Source organism: Neomonachus schauinslandi, chromosome 13, assembly GCF_002201575.2.
Source record: "Neomonachus schauinslandi chromosome 13, ASM220157v2, whole genome shotgun sequence".
Lineage (NCBI taxonomy): Eukaryota > Metazoa > Chordata > Mammalia > Carnivora > Phocidae > Neomonachus > Neomonachus schauinslandi.
Window position 1 is genome coordinate 85,527,431 of NC_058415.1, and position 20,176 is coordinate 85,547,606.

The 20,176-nt window shown below is 45.4% G+C and overlaps 1 protein-coding gene across 1 annotated transcript in view; it reads left to right on the forward strand.

Annotated features, from left to right (window-relative positions):
* The window catches only part of GARNL3 (GTPase activating Rap/RanGAP domain like 3), a 106,375-nt gene that overhangs the window by 39,721 nt on the left and 46,478 nt on the right, over positions 1-20,176 (forward strand). Inside the window, exons 4-9 of the mRNA XM_021691750.2 lie at positions 475-593; positions 7,068-7,132; positions 9,476-9,539; positions 11,549-11,575; positions 17,705-17,780; positions 18,467-18,565. Of these exons, the coding sequence (XP_021547425.1) occupies positions 475-593; positions 7,068-7,132; positions 9,476-9,539; positions 11,549-11,575; positions 17,705-17,780; positions 18,467-18,565 (450 nt within the window). The remainder of the gene's footprint in view (positions 1-474; positions 594-7,067; positions 7,133-9,475; positions 9,540-11,548; positions 11,576-17,704; positions 17,781-18,466; positions 18,566-20,176) is intronic.

Sequence of the window (20,176 nt, forward strand, 5' to 3'; positions counted from 1 at the left end):
CAAATGCTTGAAAGCATAGTGCCCAGAGCAGTGGTGACTTTAGAGAAAACTGATGCCATTAGGTAGATGCCAAGAAACTCAGAGGTAAGGCAAGCTCTGGAGTTGGTGGATTCAGGGGCTCAGTGGTGTCATCAAGGCTGGCCCTCTTCAGGGTCACAAGGTGGTTGCAGCACTTCCAGCTATCACTTCTAGACACCACCATGTCCAGAGGAAGGCGAAGGCCATCTTCAGGAGTAAGGAAGACTTTCCAGAAAGCCTTTCCATTTCTCCTCCTGTCTCATTGGCCAGAACTGGTCACATGTTCGTTTCTGAACCAGTAACTGCCAAAGGGAGTGGAAGCATGACCAGGTTCTTTCCAGAGCTGGGTGTGGGATTCTTGTTCCCTGCTCATGTGGGAAGGAAAAAGTGTCTACTCCCACCAGGGCCTAGAGGAACCAGCACATCTTCACTGTTCTGAACCTGTCTCTTTTCCAGTCCATCAGAATTACATTGGAAATGATGCAGAGAAGAGCCCCTTCTTCCTGTCTGTGACCCTCTCTGACCAAAATAATCAGCGTGTCCCTCAATACCGAGCAATTCTTTGGAGGAAAACAGTAAGTACCTTGCTTGTACCTACAGCATCAGCACCATCCGGAGTTTGATTAGTGTCATTTTCAGAACCATTGTCGTGGTTCAGGTGAGTCTTTTTCTATGAGGTTCTTTGAGTTTGGATATTCAGGATTACACTCTTCAGAGGTGGAGCCTTCAAGCTCTGCGTATAACCACAACTTCCCCCATACGAGCCACTACCTGGACATGTCCAGTCCCTCCATCTCTGGCCGGTGGAATACAGAAGTGTATTTTACAGAGTATTAACCTTAGCTGCTACTAAGACTGAAGCTGACCAGCTGGCTTACCTTCAACTAAAAGAAACAAAATGTATTCGAGGAATATAATGCTATTACAGGGGTACAGCCCATGGGGTGCTTCTGTTTCCCTGGGTCATTCAGTCAAGCACTGAATCAGCTGTGCTTCTAGAATTTCTTTGAGGCTTAGCCCCTTTCATCAATTTCCTGAAGTAGGAAAATGACTCAAGGCTTAACAAGACAAGTACCCCCGTCCGTGGTGGCTTCTGAGGACAGTGACCTGAACGAAGGCAAATCATGTCAACTCAGGAATGCAGGCCTCCCTGTAGCTCAGGAAAATTCTCTTATGTTCACTATCGCAGCTTTTCCTTCTCTTTTCTGATTTCTTATAGTAATTCTTAGAGTTGATCTCCATCTTTCACCTCTTACCTTTTCTTATTATTTTCTTCCCTTGGGTTTTTTTTTTTGTTTTTCCCTTCACTTCTGAGAGAATTTTTTCATAGGCATTACGGACACTGGAAAAAGCAAGGAGTTTGGGGTTAAGCAAACCAGGGTCAAATTACATCAGTAGCAAATTCATTCATGTCAATTTGAGAAAATTGCTATGAGCTCCATTTTCTTCTTTGTAAATTGGGGAAAATTCTGGGCTGTGGCTCACAGGGTGCTGAGGACTATATTAAGTGAGATCATGTTTGAAAATCTAAATCATCAATGAAATAAACCACACTCAGAAAACATTAGTCCTGTTATGTGGTAGTCTCGCTTTATGGGTGCAGTTGTTGAAAGCCATTACCTAGGGGCACCTGGGTGGCTCAATTGGTTGGCATCTGACTTCAGCTCAGGTCATGATCTTAGGGTCCTGGGATCGAGCTCTGAGTTGGGCTCCCTGCTCAGCAGGGAGTCTACTTGTCTCTCTGCCCCAACCCCCGCTTGTGCACGCTCTCTCTCTTGCAAATAAATAAATAAAATCTTAAAAAAAAAAAAAGAAAGCCATTACCTAATAAAGTGTATGCTAATTTTTATCTCAGCAGCATAGTATCTCAAAAATTGCTATGTATATCTTTTTGGGAAATACAGGAACTTAAACAGTATTTTTTAATATACACACACTTCAAAAAAACAGTAATTTTTATATACATACACACGTATATAAACACAGTTGCATACATACATACACATACAGCAACTTCAAAAAGCCCAGAAGAATTTCTAGGAACCATTACAGAATAATGTAGTTAGGAACTTTTTGTGATGATTAAAAATAGTAAGAGTACTAAAATAAAATCTAACATTTATTGAGCACTTACTATATGCCACATACTATACCAAGTCTTCCCCATGCATTATCTCAATAGGTATTATTGCGCTTTAAATGACGTGGCCGAGGCCACATGCCAGAAGGTGGCAGGCCAGGCAGAAGCCAGGACTGCACACCGAGCTGTCAAGGCTGTACGTAATTAATTCTGTATGTAATTCTTTGACTCGTGCTGTCTCTCTCCCTAGACTGTGAGCTCCATGAAAGTAGGGGACATAACTGCTTTGTTCTCACCCAGCCCGGTATCTGGCACATAGAAGTAGCTCAAGAAGTATTTATTGAATGAATTAATGAATGACACCAAAGTCCAGCCTAACCTGTGTGCTCTGCTGCCTTTGTTTATATAAATGTCCATGTTATGTTGCAGAAATTTTTCTCTTTTTAAGCAGGTTTAAGATAAAAGTCTAATGTAAACCCGAGTTAGCTCTTACTCATGAATGATTTTCTACAGAAAGGTTTTGGCTCTCACCTCTCTCCCCATGCCACTGAAATGGGGCTCAGTCATATCATCATCAGAGCTGTCCTGGAGCGAAGTTGATGCACTGGTTTTAGAACATAATGGTGAAGGACTGTGTGCCCGTTGTTCTCAGGTGCAGACATGACGGTCTTTTCCCTTTATTCACCCAGTGAGAAGTGATCGTGCCCTTATCTAAAGCCTCTTATCTTCTGCACCAGGAAGACTCTTTTCTGGCCTGTTTGGGTTGGTTTTTTTTTTAAGATTTTATTTATTGGAAAGATTTAAGATTTTATTCACTGGAAAGTACCTGTCACTGAAATCCATGGTCCCAGCCATTTGCCCCTTGTGGTGAAGTCATTGCACACTGTGACCTCTGGGACCTGATCCCAGGTCTCGCTAGTCACTGAGCCTCTCAGCTCTGTCCTTCTCACCAGCACATCCTCTGCAAGCCACGGGGCAGGTGGGGAGGGGCAGAAGCATTGCTTTAGGCTTATGTTTCTAATCTTGCTGACCATCCGCGCTTGAAGCTGCTTAGTTATTGCCCCTCGTCAGGTTCAAACAGGTTCTACCTGGACTTCAAGATTCCTACAGAAGGCCGTGCCTGGGAAGTGAGCCCCTAATCCAAATGTTCTTAGATGTCTCCATGTCTTATTTTAATATGTTTGCAGTGTCCCTCACCCTCTTTGAGGCCTGCCCTCTGAACGGCAGAAACAAGGGCCCCAGCATCTAATGCCTTAGCTTTCCTACCTTTCTTCTTTCTTCTTCCACCAAAACAAGAAAGGGCAGTTCTGTACTTCTGCCACCTTTCTAGAATGAATTTTCTCCCCGTCCTGTCTTCTTTCTTCGGGCAGTAACAGCCGCCCCACCTCCTCACCTGGGAAGGTTGCCAGGTACTAGAGGAGGGAGGGTGGGGCAGATGCAGGAGGGAATTTTGCTTATTTTAATTTCTAAAGATGTTGTCTCTGTTACATTATAAATTGAGATAAACACTTTGAAGGAATCAAAGGCAGAATGATATGGGAGACCAACTTCAAATCAGAGAGCCCAGGAAAAGTTTTTCAAGGAGGTGACATTTAAAGAGACCTGCAGGAGGAAAAGGAACTAACCACATTAAGAGTAAGGGACGGGCACCTGGGTGGCTCAGGCAGTAAAGTGTCTGCCTTCAGCTCAGGTCATGATCCCAGGGTCCTGGGATTGAGCCCCGTGTCAGGCTCCCGGCCCAGTGGGGAGTCTGATTCTCCCTCTCCCTCCGTCCCTCCTCTTGCTTGTGCTTTCTCTCTCTCTCTCAAATAAATAAATAAAATCTTAAAAACAAACAAACTAAAAACAGAGTAGGGGAAGGGGGCAGGCAGGGAGCATTCCAGAAAGAAGGAACAAGGAAGACAAGACAAATGAGGAGCTCGGGGACTCCTGGCACCAGGAGAAGTCAAGGAAGAGTCATTTGGCCCGCAGGACCCCGTAAAGGCAGTGGGGCTGGCCTGATGAGTCAGCCCCACTCTGTTGAGAAGTGCGGTGCCTTCCCCAGAGCCACCGCTCCGGAGCCTGCTGTGTGTCCCGGGGCAGGGTGGGCGTTGGCCACCAGCTACAAGTGCTGAAGGGCTGGGAGGGACTGAAGAAATCAAAGCAGAGCTTGGCAGGAGGGGTCCGTCGTGAAGCCCCTTTGGGCCCAGAACTAGTGCTCGAGGCTGCGGGAAATCCAAAGAAGCGTATGCCTCTGCCATGAGCTCCCATTCCATTCTAAAACAGACACACAGCTACATGTGTGAGCCCTGACCTAAACAGTCTTGTCTATCTGTGCTGTGTTTCTTCTAAACACAAAGACAAGACTTAAAAAAAAACACAAAAAAAACCCCCTCATACTTACTGTACAAATTCCATCCAGACAATGCCCTTAGTAAAAAGAAGAGGCTCGGGGCGCCTGTGTGGCTCCGTCGGTTAAGCATCTGCCTTCAGCTCAGGTCGTGATCCCAGGGTCCTGGGATCGAGTCCCACATCGGGCTCCCTGCTCCGTGGGAAGCCTGCTTCTCCCTCTCCCACTCCCCCTGCTTGTGTTCCCTCTCTCACTGTCTCTCTCTGTCAAGTAAGTAAGTAAAATCCTTTTAAAAAAGAAAAAAGAAGAGGCTCAAAGTCCAGCTACTCAGGGATAATCACTGCAAGGGCCTTAAAGACACTGGTCCACGCTCACACACACACACACACACGCTCGCGCACACACACGCGCGTGCGCGCACACACACAGCTGCCACGTAAGGGGGTAACGTCCGAGGCGCACTTGCACGTCCTTGCAGTGATCACTTGGTGTTTCCGGATACGTATGTGTACTTGGCTCTGACCATGCCTCTGTTGATCCCACTAGAAAACAGAACCGAAAGGTGTTTTTTGTTAGAGGGCAACTCTGCAAAGCTACAAAAGGGAGAAGATGGGGAGGAAGAGCTTTGCCAGCATGCGGTGAAGAAGATTACAAATCCACAATCCCCTGAGCCTGGGGTTTCGCATCCGTGTAGGCAGCTTATGAAGATGTTACCATCAGCCAGGCAGGGGCTGGATCCTCTCCTATTCCATATATTCCCCCCTCAGGCCGCCCTTGGCTTCTCTAAAACTGCATTTGTTGTGCTCGGTGAGAAGAAAAGGTAGCCAAGGTAGGGGTTGAGCAAGAAGGTCAGATTCAAGACCCTCTTCTAGAAGGGTTGGCATCCCATACAGGTGACCACAGTGTAAAGCAGGCCGGGGCCAGCAAAAAAAACAAGGCCACCGAAATAACTCAGGTTTCAATGGGTGAGTTATGTGGAATTTGAAAATGCCTATTCTCATCATAATATTCCCCTATATTGGAAATCTTCTTAAAATCTCTTTAATGTAAACTACATTGGCTAAAGAGAACCCATAAGAAGGGCTCTGTCTAGTGCAACTTTTTTTTTTTTTAAAGATTTTTATTTATTGAGAGAGAGAATGATAGAGAGAGAGCATGAGAGGGGGGAGGGTCAGAGGGAGAAGCAGACCCCCTGCTGAGCAGGGGGCCCAATGCGGGACTCGATCCTGGGACTCCAGGATCATGACCTGAGCCGAAGGCAGTCGCTCGCCTGACTGAGCCACCCAGGCGCCCTAGTGCAACTTCTGAGGGTTAGCTGGAAAGACGCACTCCCCATCCTGGAGTGCGGGTGAGGTTACTGGTTCTCCAGGGGCATGGTGTGAATGTTTAGTTTACCAAAAGAGATCATGGGCTTGTCGAGGTCGAAGAACTCTGCTGCTTTGACACCAGTGTTCAGGGCTTGGACAGATGGGTTGGCAGGTGTTATCTTGAAAACACAAGGAAAACCCTATATCCTTCTTTGCCCATTTCCTACAAGAAATGCCCTGTGCCTTTTCTAGCAGTTCGTGCTGCCAATTTTATTATTAGTCAAGGTTGGAAAGTTTTAAATGTGTACTACATTGTAATCCCTTTTGCTAAACGTGCAGTATAAATCCATTGTGGATTATAAATCTGCATTATATCTATTTCTGGAGATTATAAAGAGAGTAGCACTCATCTCTGCTGGGTGGTTTGGACGTGGGCCTGAACCATTCGGGCAACTCTTCATTCATTCCCTTTCACACAACAAATATCCATTGAGTACTTTCCATGAGTTAGTCACAGTGGGTACTCATTTAGAGAGAAAGAAACAGAGTTTAAATAGTAAACACAGAGGGGCGCCTGGCTGGCTCTGTCGGTAGAGCATGTGACCCTTGATCAAAGGGTTGTGAGTTCAAGCCCCTGGTTAGTTACGGAGCCTACTTAAAAAAAAAAAAAAAATAGTAAACACAGAAAAATATAAAAGTACGTGTTATGAAAACCTCTCAAAAGATTTAAATGATTTCTAGTTCAGAAAGCCTTCAACTTGGAGATCTCACATGTAAGTCCCACTGAACATGCAAAGACTGCTTTCTTCTCATTATTTTTGAGGCTGATCTGACTCTTGGCTCAAAGACCATACCCTTTCTCATCTCAGTCAGATGGCTCATCCACTCACCGCACCTACAACACCAAGGACCCACCAGTCCATACATTGAAGAGTAATGCTTAAATCCATAGTGTTGGGGTTGGGGAATGGTGAAAGATGCTGTCAAGCCTGAGGAAGATTTTTCCCATGACAGAATGTGTTTCTTCATATATAGGTTCATATATTCTTTTTTTTTTTTAAAGATTTTATTTATTTATTTGAGAGAGAGAGAATGAGAGACAGCACAAGAGGGCAGAGGGCAGAGGGAGAAGCAGACCCCCTGCTGAGCAGGGAGCCCGATGCGGGACTCGATCCTGGGACTCCAGGATCATGACCTGAGCCGAAGGCAGTCGCTTAACCAACTGAGCCACCCAGGCGCCCAGGTTCATATATTCTTTTAAACGGCCAGGTAAGGCTTATTGAGAGATGGAAATTGCCAAACTTCTCACTGATCCGGTGTTTTGACTTTCCAGGGTACCCAGAAAATATGCCTTCCGTACAGTCCCACAAAAACTCTCTCTGTGAAGTCCATCTTAAGGTGAGTACTCAAGAAGAAGAACCCAACACCAGGAGCCTTTATAAGTATTTTTCTTCTGTGATTGTTCTGATGTTATTTTTCTACTTTCTGGAGCCTTGACCACGTCCCAGACATTTTGCTAAGCCTCTGACGTGCAGTATCCCCTGCCGTCTTCACAGCACCTCAGTGGGACGGGCACTGCTATTACCCCACTGTGGAGAGGCAGAGGTGGAAGCTCCAAGAGAGAAAGATCACACAGCTAGCTTGTGGTGGGAATTAAGCTCCGCTCTTACGCATCTCCGAACTGCCTACATAGCCTGCTCCTTTTTTCTGGCATGCATGCTAATACTTCGGTCTCATAAAGAAAATCAAGAAATATTTTTCTTCTCATTTTCCTGCTTTGAAATAGAAACTCGTATGTCAGCAAATGCTTCTTAGAGAAGAATGTGCTTATTCTTTGCAAAGAGAGAGTTAAATGAGTAGACGGTCTAGCTGCTCCGCGCTCAGCTGCCGCTCCTGCCCCCCACCTTTCCGTCCCCCTCCTGGCTCTCCCATGCTGGTGGCAGATCCCCCTAGGGAATGCCACCACTCATGCGGTACCTGTTGCTTCATCCAGTCCAGCCAAGAGGCTACATCATAGTGACAGTAGCTTCTGTTTGTCGGGCACTGTGCTGAAGGCTCTGTGGTCATTCTCTTAGTAAATTTTTAAACCAGCTCCACAAAGGAGATCCATTATTACCTATACTCCACCAAGGAGGAATCAGAGCCTCAGAGAAGAGAAGGGATTTGACAAAGATCTCACAGCTGGGAAACTACAGAGCTGGGATTTGAACCCAGGTCCCTCTCATCCCTGTGCTTGGGCTGTTAGCCACCAAGGCCCACATTGTGTGAGTATGAACACTTATCCCAGAGCCCTGGTGCTTTTTCGTCTGCAGCTAGGTGTTGGGAAGAGATGGTGTTTTCAGTGTCCCCGCTGCAACGCACACTTGCAGAACGTCTGTTAGAGTGACAATCTCGACTCCATGGGTCAGGGACTGCATCTGGCTGATGAAAGGGGCACTGAGATTCAGAAGCAAAAATTTTTAGATCTCCTCTTCAAGCTTGATTTGGTCTCCAAATTGCAGACCTTCTCCTTTCTGCTCTCGGCCTTCTGATTTTTCTTCCGAGCAGTCCGAAACCTGAGCTATGAAAGCATCAGTGAAGAGGTTAACATCTTTATTGAGCACAGAAATATCTTGCTGCTTCTAAGGAGGTATAAATCTTAACTGGCTTTGAGAGGAATACTTAGAATTATACTGGCTTAAGATTTCTGTGACTTTTTTTTTCCTAAAAAGAAGTTACTCCAGCTCCTTTCTTCTTTATATTTGAAGACATTTCATTTTGTTATGATTTCCATTTAGTTATATGAGTAGGACCTCCGCTTCTGCCCCCACCCATGTAGCCAGAGCACGTTTCAGCCAGAAACATTTTTTTAAAGACATGGAAGATCAAAACTTCTACAGTTGCTGCTGATAGAAGAAAAAAATGTTATCTTTGTTATAATCTTGAACTTGAAAACTTAAAAGGAAATGAAAAAATGAATACTATGGAGGCAGGTAAGTCTGGGTTCAAATCTTGGCTCTACTACTTACCAGCTTTGTTATCCTAGTTCAGGTTCCTCACCTTTAAAATTTTTTAAGTAATTTAATGGGGATAAAATAGCGCTTGCTGCACAGAGACTAAATGAGGTCATCCATGGAAAGCATTTAGCAGGCTGCCCGACGTTATAAATACTCTATAAATATTAGCTATTATTATGTTTACCTTACAAATATGGGACTCCTAGATGAAAGGGGCCTAAGGGATCGTGCATTTCAACTGCATGTTTTACCTCTGGAGGAACTTAGGCTCAAGGAGGTTGACATTCTAACGTGAAAGAACCATCCTGTGAAGGGGAGGGCCTTTTGCCCTAAGTGGCGAAGAAATTGCCAAAGGAAGAAAGAAACACCAGGTAGTCTTACTTACATTTCATTTTATCATTAACTGCTACATAAATGTCAATGAACCACTTTTTCGATAAATAAAAGAATCTTGGAGGTTAGTCGGGCTGCCTGAAACATGCTCCTGATCATCTCTTCCTCCCTTATTAGATGAGTGTCATCAAGGGCCAGTTATATAAGTAAAGTACCATGCAGTGTTTGGTTACTCTCATGTATTCATTCATTGAGCACCCTGCGTGATCATTGATCTCCTGTGTGCCCGGCCCTACAGGGAATCCAGCTGTGATTTTTCTAGGAGATATTATTTAGTTTCTCTGAAGCACAGAGACTTGTTCTAAGTTAAGTTTCCACCACGCTGTGGCTCATTCTGTCCTTTCTATTTCAGTGCCATGAACCTGGACAAATTTGAGAAAGGCCCCAGAGAAATTTTTCATCCCGAGATCCAAAAGGTAAAAGAATTTTATGTCTCCTAATGGTATATATTGGATCACAGTGTTAGATGAGGACAGACAGAGCATCGGTGATTCTTAGCCTCGGATCCAAGCCTAATCAGAACCACCTGCGGGCCTTTGAAAACAATCATCATAAAGAACCTTACAGCTGAGATTCTGATTTGTCAGGTGGGGGTGGGAATCTGCATTTTTCAGGAGTCTCATGAGTGATTCTGAAGCACAGCCACAACTGAGAATCCCTGAACTCTATGGTCCTTGATCCATGAACTGAAAGGGTGTGTGTTCAGAAGGACTTTATTTGCTTAAAAGCCAGTCTTTTTACTGAGTGATGTGGAATATTAGATTTTTTTTTTTAAATAGTAAAGCACAAAATGTGTTTATTGAGCTCTAACTCACATAGAACACTGTGCAGTGTACCGTAGAGAATAGAAGGTATCCAGAATCCATCCTGTTTTCTCAAGACTTACTGCTAAGGGAAAATAATCTGCCTTGGGAGGAAAAAGTTTAGAGTCATAATCTAGGTCAAAGGCCATCAGAAAAATGTCAGCCAAACTTTTGTCTTGTTGCAGGCGATATAGCTTTGAAATTCACCCCTCGAAACTTACACGCAGTCATCACCTAGTGCCAGCCATGTGTCAGAGTTGAGCTTCCGGGAGGTGGGGACGCCCGGGCCAGGTGATAGGGAAGAGGCCAGAGAGGCAGGTTGGAATTCCATCCAGGCAGCAGGGAGCCTGTGGAGTATTTAAGTGGAGGAGCGTTGTGCTTAAGTCTGCTTTTCAGGGAAGTAACTCCGAGGGTATGAGGTGGATAGATGGGAGCATGAGCAGCCTTTGCTTGTAAGCCTTTAAAATAGTTAACTTTTAAAATAAAGTTATCGGTTCTCAGCTTAGCGCTAAATACGAAGTGTTGTGAATTCCCATATCTTCTGTTTTCATGTAATGTTTAAAATAGTATTTGTACCCTGACTCAACCCCAAAAGGAACTGAGGCCAAAATGGGTGCGTTCGGTTAAACTTTAAGCAGTTTGAAGCCATGAGATGCTTAAACTAACTCGTGATAGTGAATTGTAAAACGACTTGGAATTATAAATATGCCACTACCAGTGTGTCTTTATTACCTCATCTGTACAAGTTGTCATATTCTTAATCCTCCCCTTCTTGGAGCCTGGATGAGACCCCCAGGCGCAGGACCTAAGCCCCACAGAGCCCCTGGGATGCTTCTTTCTGCATCCTGCCGCTGAGTGTGGGCCCTCAGCGGACTTCGCATCTGCCCAGGCTTCCCTGTCTGCTTTCCCTCCTCCAGGGCATCAAAGAGGACAAGGAAACAGGAAATGGCAACCTTCTGCCTCTTTATATCATAACTCTGCCTGTTTTTCACCAAACAAAAGACACCTTCCACTTTCCCGACATCTGTGTTTTGACTCTCTTTCCCTTCACGAGGGGCTGCCCACGCGCTCTCCCGCCATCCCGGGTGTGTGAGCAGGCACGTGTGTGTGCCCCTCGTAGTGGTGGTTTCACTGCTGTAGGTGGACCTGAGGGCGCCCTGAGCCGCAGGGGTTGGGGAGAGGAGGAAGGAAAAGGTCTTGGATCCAAAAAGTAAACAGAAAATAAACCGCATGGTAAAGAAGGCATCTTTCCACCAAGCGGGAAGGTGGCTGGTGCTATTTAAAAATGTTATTCTGTTTCTGGCTGCTATACCATAGTTACATTTTTCTTGGCCAAAATCTTCCCAGAAGCAATGTGTGAGAAGCTAGCTTTAAATAGATAGAGAAACCTGGGTGTCTATGTATTTCTTCTGGCTGCTATGCATCATCCTTGTTTCCAGATAGTTGTGCCATAATGTGACTTTCCTAGAGGACCAGGTAGTTTACAAAAATCTGTACAACGAAACTGGAATATTTTAAGTGCTTCTGGGGGATGGGGGTGGGGAGTGGTGTACATGGAAGCTTGTCACAGAAAGTCAAAATAAAATCAGCATGGACATAACTTTCAAAATTTGGTTTGACAGGACTTGCTGGTTCTTGAAGAACAAGAGGTAAGAAATTTTATGAGAAATTTTATGTTCCTGCTATGTTCTGCCTCTGTGTTTGTAAATGTGCTTCTCCCTTCACCCCGACCATGACCTTTTCTTTCAGTCAAATCTCTGCGTGGACTTGCTCACTGAGCGTACTGTCACTGAAAGACTTTACCAACATATTTTTTCAAGGTAGATTTCAGGACCTCCTATGCAGCTAGCTATAAAGATATAAAAACAAGCTACTTAAATCTGCTTGGAAATATTCAGATTTTAGCCTCATAATCAGGGTGAGTAATGAGGTTTTCATTTTCAGTAAGTCAAAGAGAGGGCGTTTGTGCTTTATTAGCACATTCGATTTACTGATGCCATATTTATTTACACATCTCCATCCCTTGTTGCCCCACTTTTAAAAAATGTATTGGGTTTTCTAAGGACATAACTAACGTAGGGAAATAATAAAAATGCTATCACAGGCAATTGAGTAAATTATAGTTTTTGCATATCATGCCTTTTGGTAAATCGTCATATCGTTCATCCAGTTGCTCCAGCCAAACTTGGAAAAATCCTTAACACCTCTCTTTCTCTCACACCTAATCCTTCAGTACATCCTGTGATGCTTTCTTCAAAATATACCCCTAATTCAAATTTCTCGAGGTTTCCACCACGACTGCTCTCATCCCTTGACACCACCCCATCATCTCTCACCTGCACTATGCATTTTCCAACTTTCCGCTCCCACTCTATTCTGTTTCTCATGTAGCAGCCCAATGGTCCTTTTAAATGTCAAGTCAGGTCACCCCTATGTTGCAAGCTGTCATGGCTTCCCATCCCACTCCAAGTCGAGCCCCGAATCCTGACCAGGACCCCCAGGGCCTGCATGACGCAGCCGTGCTGCCTCTCGGGTCCTCTCCCCCACACTAACCATGTTGACTTCCTAATTCCTCCACCTGCTCAGGAAGACCCTGCTGTTCCCACCCCCTTAGGATGCTCCTCGCCGGACGTCCTCAGGGTCGAGCACCCTTTCCTTGATATCAGGGTCTCTGCTTGGAGAGGCTGTCCTTGACCATTCTATCTAAAATAGCACACCCTGCCTCTCACCCTCTGCCCTGCGCACCGTTTTGTGTTTCTTCTTGACACTTGTGTTTTCATTGACTCGCTCTGTATCTGTTGCCCTCCCGAGAATATAAACAGCATAAGAGCAGGGGGAGCTTATTCAATTTGTTCCCGGCTGTATCCCTAGATCCTAGAGCAGTGGAGAGAGAGGGCACCAAGTAAGTATTTGGTGGCTGAATAAGTGGATGATGTATTGATTGAATGAATTGTGACAACTAATGACACCTTTGAAATGAAGGGGGTGGACCTTTATTTACTGGCATGGGAAGTTTTCCACGACGCACTAGTTACAGGGCGGGGGCAGCAATTCACAGGGCAATACCTACAGTATAGTCTCAGTTGTTTTTATAAACAAACACATATGTATATTCAATCATTTGCTCATTCATTCATTGATTCAACAAATATTTCCTGAGCTCCTTCCGTGTGTGTACCATGTGCTGTTTGCGGCATTGGGAACACATTGATGAGCAAGACGAGGTCCCTTCGTGGAGCTTACAGTCTGGTGGGGTAAGACAAACTACACAAATGAGCAAACCTAAACATGATAACGTGGATAGCGCCAAGAGCTGTGAGGAAAATAAAACAAGGTAGGCGTTACAGGGGAAGGAGTAGGTTTTTGACATCGAACAGAGTAGGTTTGTCTGAGGCAGTGACATCTCAGCTGATTCCCGAACACGTCAATGTACGTGCAAAGGAGCTGAAATAATGCGCCCCAGATTGTTGGCAGGTGTTACTCTGTGGAAGGCACTGGGGGTGTAGGGTGGGCTGCTGCAGAGCTCCGGCAAACCAGACGTCCCTGTTTTTCTCTATATCTTATCCATGGATGAATCACGCTTGTGGCGCCAGAATTCATGAACTCCATGTATGGTTTGTAGAAGGCAAGAAATGAAAGTAAGACACATTTCTGGCAGACATTTGAAAAATTCGGAAACACACTGCGGCGCCTGGGTGGCTCAGTTGGTTAAGCGTCCAGCTCTTGGTTTCAGCTCAGGTCATGATCTCAGAGTCCTGGGATCGAGCCCCGCATCGGGCTCCATGCTGGGTGTGGAGCCTGCTTAAGATTCTCTCTCCCTCTGCTCCTCCCCTACCCCACTCCACTCGTTTTCTCTCTCTAAAATTAAATAAATAAATAAAATCTTAAAAAAAAAAAAAGAGCACTCATTACAATGCATTTGAGGTGTGAGCGGTGGTCATCTCTCAGTGCTTCCCTGAGGATGTGGCCAAGGCACTTCTGCCAGCTTCTCAGCTCAGAGCATTGATCCTAATTCCACCCAATTATAGTGATAAACTATCAGCTGCAAAGATGAGCAGGGAAAAAAATTAATAAACAACACTAGTGATGTCCCTGAAGGGTTGACGATTTGGTAAAGTGTGGTCAGTGTCCTGAAACCCAAGTGTTGTGTGTCCACAGCATAGAGATGCCCCGCAGGAGAGAGCATGCGCCCCAGGCCGCAACGTGCATGGCGACAGTGAGAGAAGCGTAGGAACATGTAAATCAGAAAAATATCGAGGCACTGCCTAAACAAGAGTAATGAGGAACCCAGGGTGTTCAGTTTCAAATCAGGCCATCATTTCTTGGTCTTTCTGGAATTACTGGAACTTAGTGTCCCCACATACTTCACTTTCTTCAAAAGAAATGTAATTCTTAGCTTCCTATTAATTCCCAAGGATATGACTGCACTTTGGTTTATAATCATGTTGACTTTTGTCTCAGACCATTTAGGACTTAAAAATCAAAAGTCCCATATAAGCAGGAATTACAAAATGACCTTATCTCTATGATGAGTGTCTGGGCAGGATGTAAGTCCTGAGAAAACCAGTTTGCATGGATTCCCCCTACCGGTCACCTCCCTCCGGGCGCCCAGATCTGGTCTTAGGACCTTGCAAGCTCCCCCCGCCCAACCCCCAAGACCTAGTGCTGGAAGGAGCAGGCAGCCTCATGAAGCACTAATGTTGTTAGGTTAAATGGTTTGTTAAAATATGATCCGTGGTGGTCGGGTAGCCCCAAATCAAACTATTCCCTCCCAAAAACTGTCTCTGTCAACAATACAATCCACTACATTCAGTAATACCTTGATTTCTGGAGATAGGCAAAAACTCTGAGTTAATCAGTGACATCATTTGGGAAGCCCTAGAAACAAAATTAGCTAGAGACCCTGTAGGTGATTTCAGGTACTTTGTTAGGCCTTGCAACACTGGGCTTTCTGGAGTCTCCACCTGAAGCAGGGGTGGAGCGGGGGGGTCCTCAGCCAGGGTACTGACAGCAAGGTGCCAATGACAGAGCCATAGAAACTCTTGAAAGCTTTGCCCTGTGATCAGGTGGCCGTGGGCCCCATTTCTGCATGTAGCTCTCCACTTCCCTCAACCCAGTACCGCACTGAGAAGACCACACTGTGGGGTTGGGAAAAGCACTGGGTCAGAAGCCCAGAGACCCGACTTCCAGCTCCCATTCTGCCCTCCGCCTAGTGCCAGCCGTGGGCAGGTTAGCCTTCCCTGGTCTTCATGTGTCCTGTCTGTAAGATGAAAACGTGGACTCAGTGGGCCGTGGGGCCCCTTCTGGTTCTAACAGGCTGCTGGATCCTGGCTCATGACCCTGGTCATTGACCGAGTCTTTCTGCCCTTGGCTTGCTAGCAGTCAGCTCAGCTGGACCTGATGCTGTGCCTCCTGGCAGTCTGCTGGTCTGTTCCTCTAGTCCAGTGGTTCTCCAAGTGGGGTCCCTGGACTAGCAGCATCAGCATCACCTGGGAACTTGTCAGAAATAGAAATTCTTGGGGCACCTGGGTGGCTCAGTTGGTTGAGCGTCCAACTCTTAATCTCAGCTCAGGTCTTAATCTCAGGGTCGTGAGTTCAACCCCTTTGTTGGGCTCCATGCTGGTTGTTGAGCCTACTTAAAAAAAAACAAAGAAAAAGAAATACAAATTCTTGGGCCCTACCCGAGAACTGCTGAATGGAAACTCTGGAATTGAAGCCTAGCAATCTATTTTAAGAAGCCTGCCAAGTAATTCTGATGCCCGGTCAAGTTTGAGAACCACTGCCTTAGGCTCTGCGCTATTATCCTGAGAGGATCATCCGTCAGACTCCACACTACTGTGGGTGCTTTTTAAGGGACCTTGGAGAATGCAGGATATGCCATAGTCTTGGAGACATGTGATTGCTGTCATCATTTCCAAAACACAGAAAGAAAAGTTGGCAAGTTTAGAATCATCAAGTGGATAGAGATCCCTGGCAAAATTCTAAGAAATTACCAAAAACAAGTCTGTGAGGAAGAGGTAATCATTTGGAGGCAGCTTGTGAAAAGTAAGTTGTATCTGACCAGTTTTGTTTCTTTTGTCAGTTATTATGCACACAATTATTCCGTGAATATTTATGAATCCTCTCCAGTATACCCAGCACTGTGTGGTGGGCACTGGAGATTTAGTGGGAAGTTAAGAGGTGTCTGATCCCTCCTTCACAGGATGTATATGTTCTAGTGCTAGAGACAGACGCATATACACACTGAATAAAAGAACTACAGAGTATGGGGGTGCCTGGGTAGCATAGTCGGTTAAGCATCTGACTCTTGGTTTTGGCTCTGGTCATGATCTCAGGGTCCTGGGATCCAGCCCAGTGTCCTGCTCCATGCTCAGCGGGAATCTGCTCGTCCCTCTCCCTCCCCACTGTCCCCTCCCTCCCCCCCCCACACACTCTCAAAACAATAAATAAAATCTTAAAAAAAAAAAAAAAGAATTACAGAGTATGGGTAGTGCTTAGAAAGCAAAGTGTTAGGGCGGAGAGTAACAGTGGAGGAGGATGGCTTTCTACGGGCAGTCAGGGAAGGCCTCTCTGGAAACCGGCCTCTGAGCTGAGGCCTGCATGATGGGAAAGAGCCTGCCATAGAGGCTGCTGTGGAGGGGTTCCAGATGAGGGCTCAGCTTGGGCCTGTCCTCCCTCTTCCACGCTCTAGTAGAAAACCACTCTCGCTGATGGGTGTGCATCTGTCTTTCAGGTGTGTTGGGGACAGAAAAATGCTGAGAAGCACAGCCTTGGACCCCTGGATTTTCAGTGTCTTAATTCTCCCAGATCCAGCTGTCCTGAATCCCAGCATTCTGCCTTGACCTCCCCCCCCAACCTATGACGCAATGGACAACGCTTTAAACACCTTTGTTTCTAGCCTCCCCCTTAATTGACCACCAGGAATTCCCCCATCTAGTGCTGCATCAAATAGCCTTGCAAAAGTTGATTCTCTTCAACCTCAGATTTTATTTTATTATGAAATACTTCAGATACACACACAAAAAAGAGAATAATATTATGAAGACCTATAAACCGGTTATCCAGCTTAAGGAAAAAAATATTGAAAGTACCGTTGAACTATCTGATCTCTTTCCTCTCTCTTCCTATAGAACCTATCATCTTGCATTTGGTATTTATTATTCCCACAAGATCAGATTTTAATCCAGGCTTTAAAGTCGAGGGTAGTAGACTGAACATTTGTACTAGCTACTTCTTGATTTCCTTCCCCCTCCCTCACACATCTGTTTTGTGACTTCTTGAGATTCAATATCTTTAAGAATTGGGGGAAATGAGCTTTTAGAACAAATTGCCTACATTTTCTGTTTCTATTCCTAAGAGCCCATAGGATATCAGCCTAAGATTGTTGTGTTCAGTTTTGAATTACACTGAGCTCTCCCCTGTGTTAGCTGATCAGAACATGGCACCAGGCCCGTGAGCTCCTGCTGGCTCTTTGAGCAGTGGTTTGCCAGAGAATAGACCTGGCGTCCTACAGAAGCCATTAGTAATGAAGTTACAAATGAATTAACTCACATAAAAACAGAGAGTTTCAACCGTAAGCTATCAAAACCTATAGAAATAAAGGAATATTAATTTAATATTGGTTAATTTGGTCAGAGTTGAGATGGAGGAGAATAAGTAATGCCTCGAGTATCCATCCTGGTCCCTGAAGTTTTCCTAAGTAATGAATAGCACATCTCGTAACTATATGTTCTGATGATAAAGTTTACATTCAACACCTTTTGTTGTATTCTCGTAAGGGCTCTGTGAATTTCAAGTTTGGGGTTCTCTTTGCCAAAGACGGGCAGCTCACGGATGATGAGATGCTCAGCAATGGTAAGTGTCCCCTAATTTGTGCTGAGACCCTGTTCTGCCTTGTTGTGGTTTTGACAGTCCAAATTGAACTTACCTGTTGAGTTGGAGTCCTTAATACAGAGAAAAAGCCAGTTGTTTTGTGAAATTTTAGGGTAAATTTCCAAGTAAACTTTGTAGGGCAGGTGTTGCCCAGTTTCATTCAGTTGACAAATATTTACTGGTCACCAAACTTGCACCAGGCACTGGCGCCCGAGAGGGAGTCTAACCAGAAAATGATATGGGATATGAAGAATTTGGTTCTATATCACAGTCCCAGTAGCAGAGGAAGGTCTTTCTCTGATTTTTATGGTTGGGAGAATGATAAAATGGTGCCATTTTCCTGTTCTTCAGCACCTTTCATATTAGATACCTATTCATTATTAGTAGAAGCAGTAACAGTGTTTTCATTCTGCAATACTAAACCCTCATGATCTCGGTGTGGCAGCAGGAAGGTGGGTCAGTCTGATTCGTGGTTGTCCTTTCCTTGGAATCCTGGGAATTGTGGAATCTCCTGCGTGGTCTCCGGGAAGGAAGTGTGACCTGTCTGTTGTGTTCGTCTGCTGCACACATCTGTAGAGCCTCGTTCATGTTCAAGGGATTTCAGTGCGTAGTTAGAAAAAGAAGACGTGTGGATTCTGTATTTTCTTCACATTTACCTCTTCCTACAGAAATTGGAAGTGATGCTTTTCAAAAATTTTTAAATCTTCTGGGTGACAAAATCACCCTAAAGGGCTGGACAGGCTACCGCGGCGGTCTGGACACCAAAAGTAAGTTCACCTCCTGATCTCTTCTGTTGTCGTTTGTATAATTTCTCGCAGCCAGCCCGATCTGTATTTGGACTTATACCCAGGTTGGGGGAAGGGGTGGACTGGGAGGGATAAGAAGGGCTTCACACCCAGTCTGACACAGGGTGGCTGGACACATTTGGGGGCTCCATTGAGTTTTGCAAGACCAAGTCAGCCCTCCCAGTCCCTCGGTGTGGCAGACCATGGTCTGCCCGTGAATACTTACTGTTGCGCACCTCTGCGTTCCAGGGCTGTGCGAGGCTCCAGGGATGTAGCAATGGATAAACCACCATGGTCCCTGCCTTTCTAGGAGCTTATAGTCCAGGGGATAACACAGACATTACACAGATAATTACGAAATACCTTAGTAAAGAACTTGGAGGAACAAAGAAGAAAAAGTACAGAGTGCCATGGGAGCATTTTGTCTAATCTGGGGGATGAGAGAAGGCTTCCCCAAGGGAATGATGAGCAGTAATTTGAGTCCTGAGAGGAGAAGAGAATTCTAAGCGAAAGAACATTTGTGAAGTCCCTGAGTCAGGAAAGAGCCTGATATGTTCTAGAAACTAAGAGAACATCTTTATGGCAGAGGGACTGGAGAAGAGGAGGGGGCAATCCCACAGAGTTTGAGATCACATGAATAATTTTGGATTTTATGGTAAATGGAATTGGATGTCACGAACAGATTTTAAGTAGAGGCGTGGTGGGATGAGATTGCACCTTGGAGCCGAACTTGCTGGCCAAAGTGTGGGGAACGGTCCAGCAAGGTGCATGAGCACATGGTGAACCTGCAAGGCTTACGAGGTCACCAACCCCATCGCCAATACTCAGCCTCTCTGTCACGGTCACAACCACCGTCCGCTGACCCTTGCTATGGCCAGGCACCCTGCCAAGCACTTCACAAGTGGACTCTTGTACACATCCCTAGGAGTTAGATACTAATTTCATCCCCATTTTCAAATTAAGAAACTGAGGCTCCAAGAAAGATGAGGTAACTCGTCAAAAGGAACATAGCTGAGGGGCGCCTGGGTGGCTCAGTTGGTTAAGCGACTGCCTTCAGCTCAGGTCATGATCCTGGAGTCCTGGGATCGAGTCCCACATCAGGCTCCCTGCTCGGCAGGGAGTCTGCTTCTCCCTCTGACCCTCCTTCCTCTCATGATCTCTGTCTCTCATTCTCTCTGTCTCAAATAAATAAATAAAATCTTAAAAAAAAAAAAAAAAAAAGGAACATAGCTGAGAACTTGAACCCAGGTCTGCCTCACTCCAGAGCCAATGCTTTCAGCCGCCATACCATCTGCCAGTGAGCGTACTTGCTTTGTTTTATGGACATGATAATTATTTGTATGTCGTTTTGTGTTAATTTTGTCCTGTACACCAGGAGTAACTGGAAGGCAAGGAATTATAGCACATTCTCCTTTTTAGCCCAACCTTCTACGTGAATCAGACAGCAAGTGAGCTTAGAGCGGGGAGGAAGAGGGCTCTCCACGTGGGCAGGAGCCTTGTATCAGTTGGAGAGTAAGCCCTACTGTTGCTGCCGCTCAGGTGGATAATCCAGAATGGTCTTTGGGAATGTACTAACTGTATGCTGTATTCCCC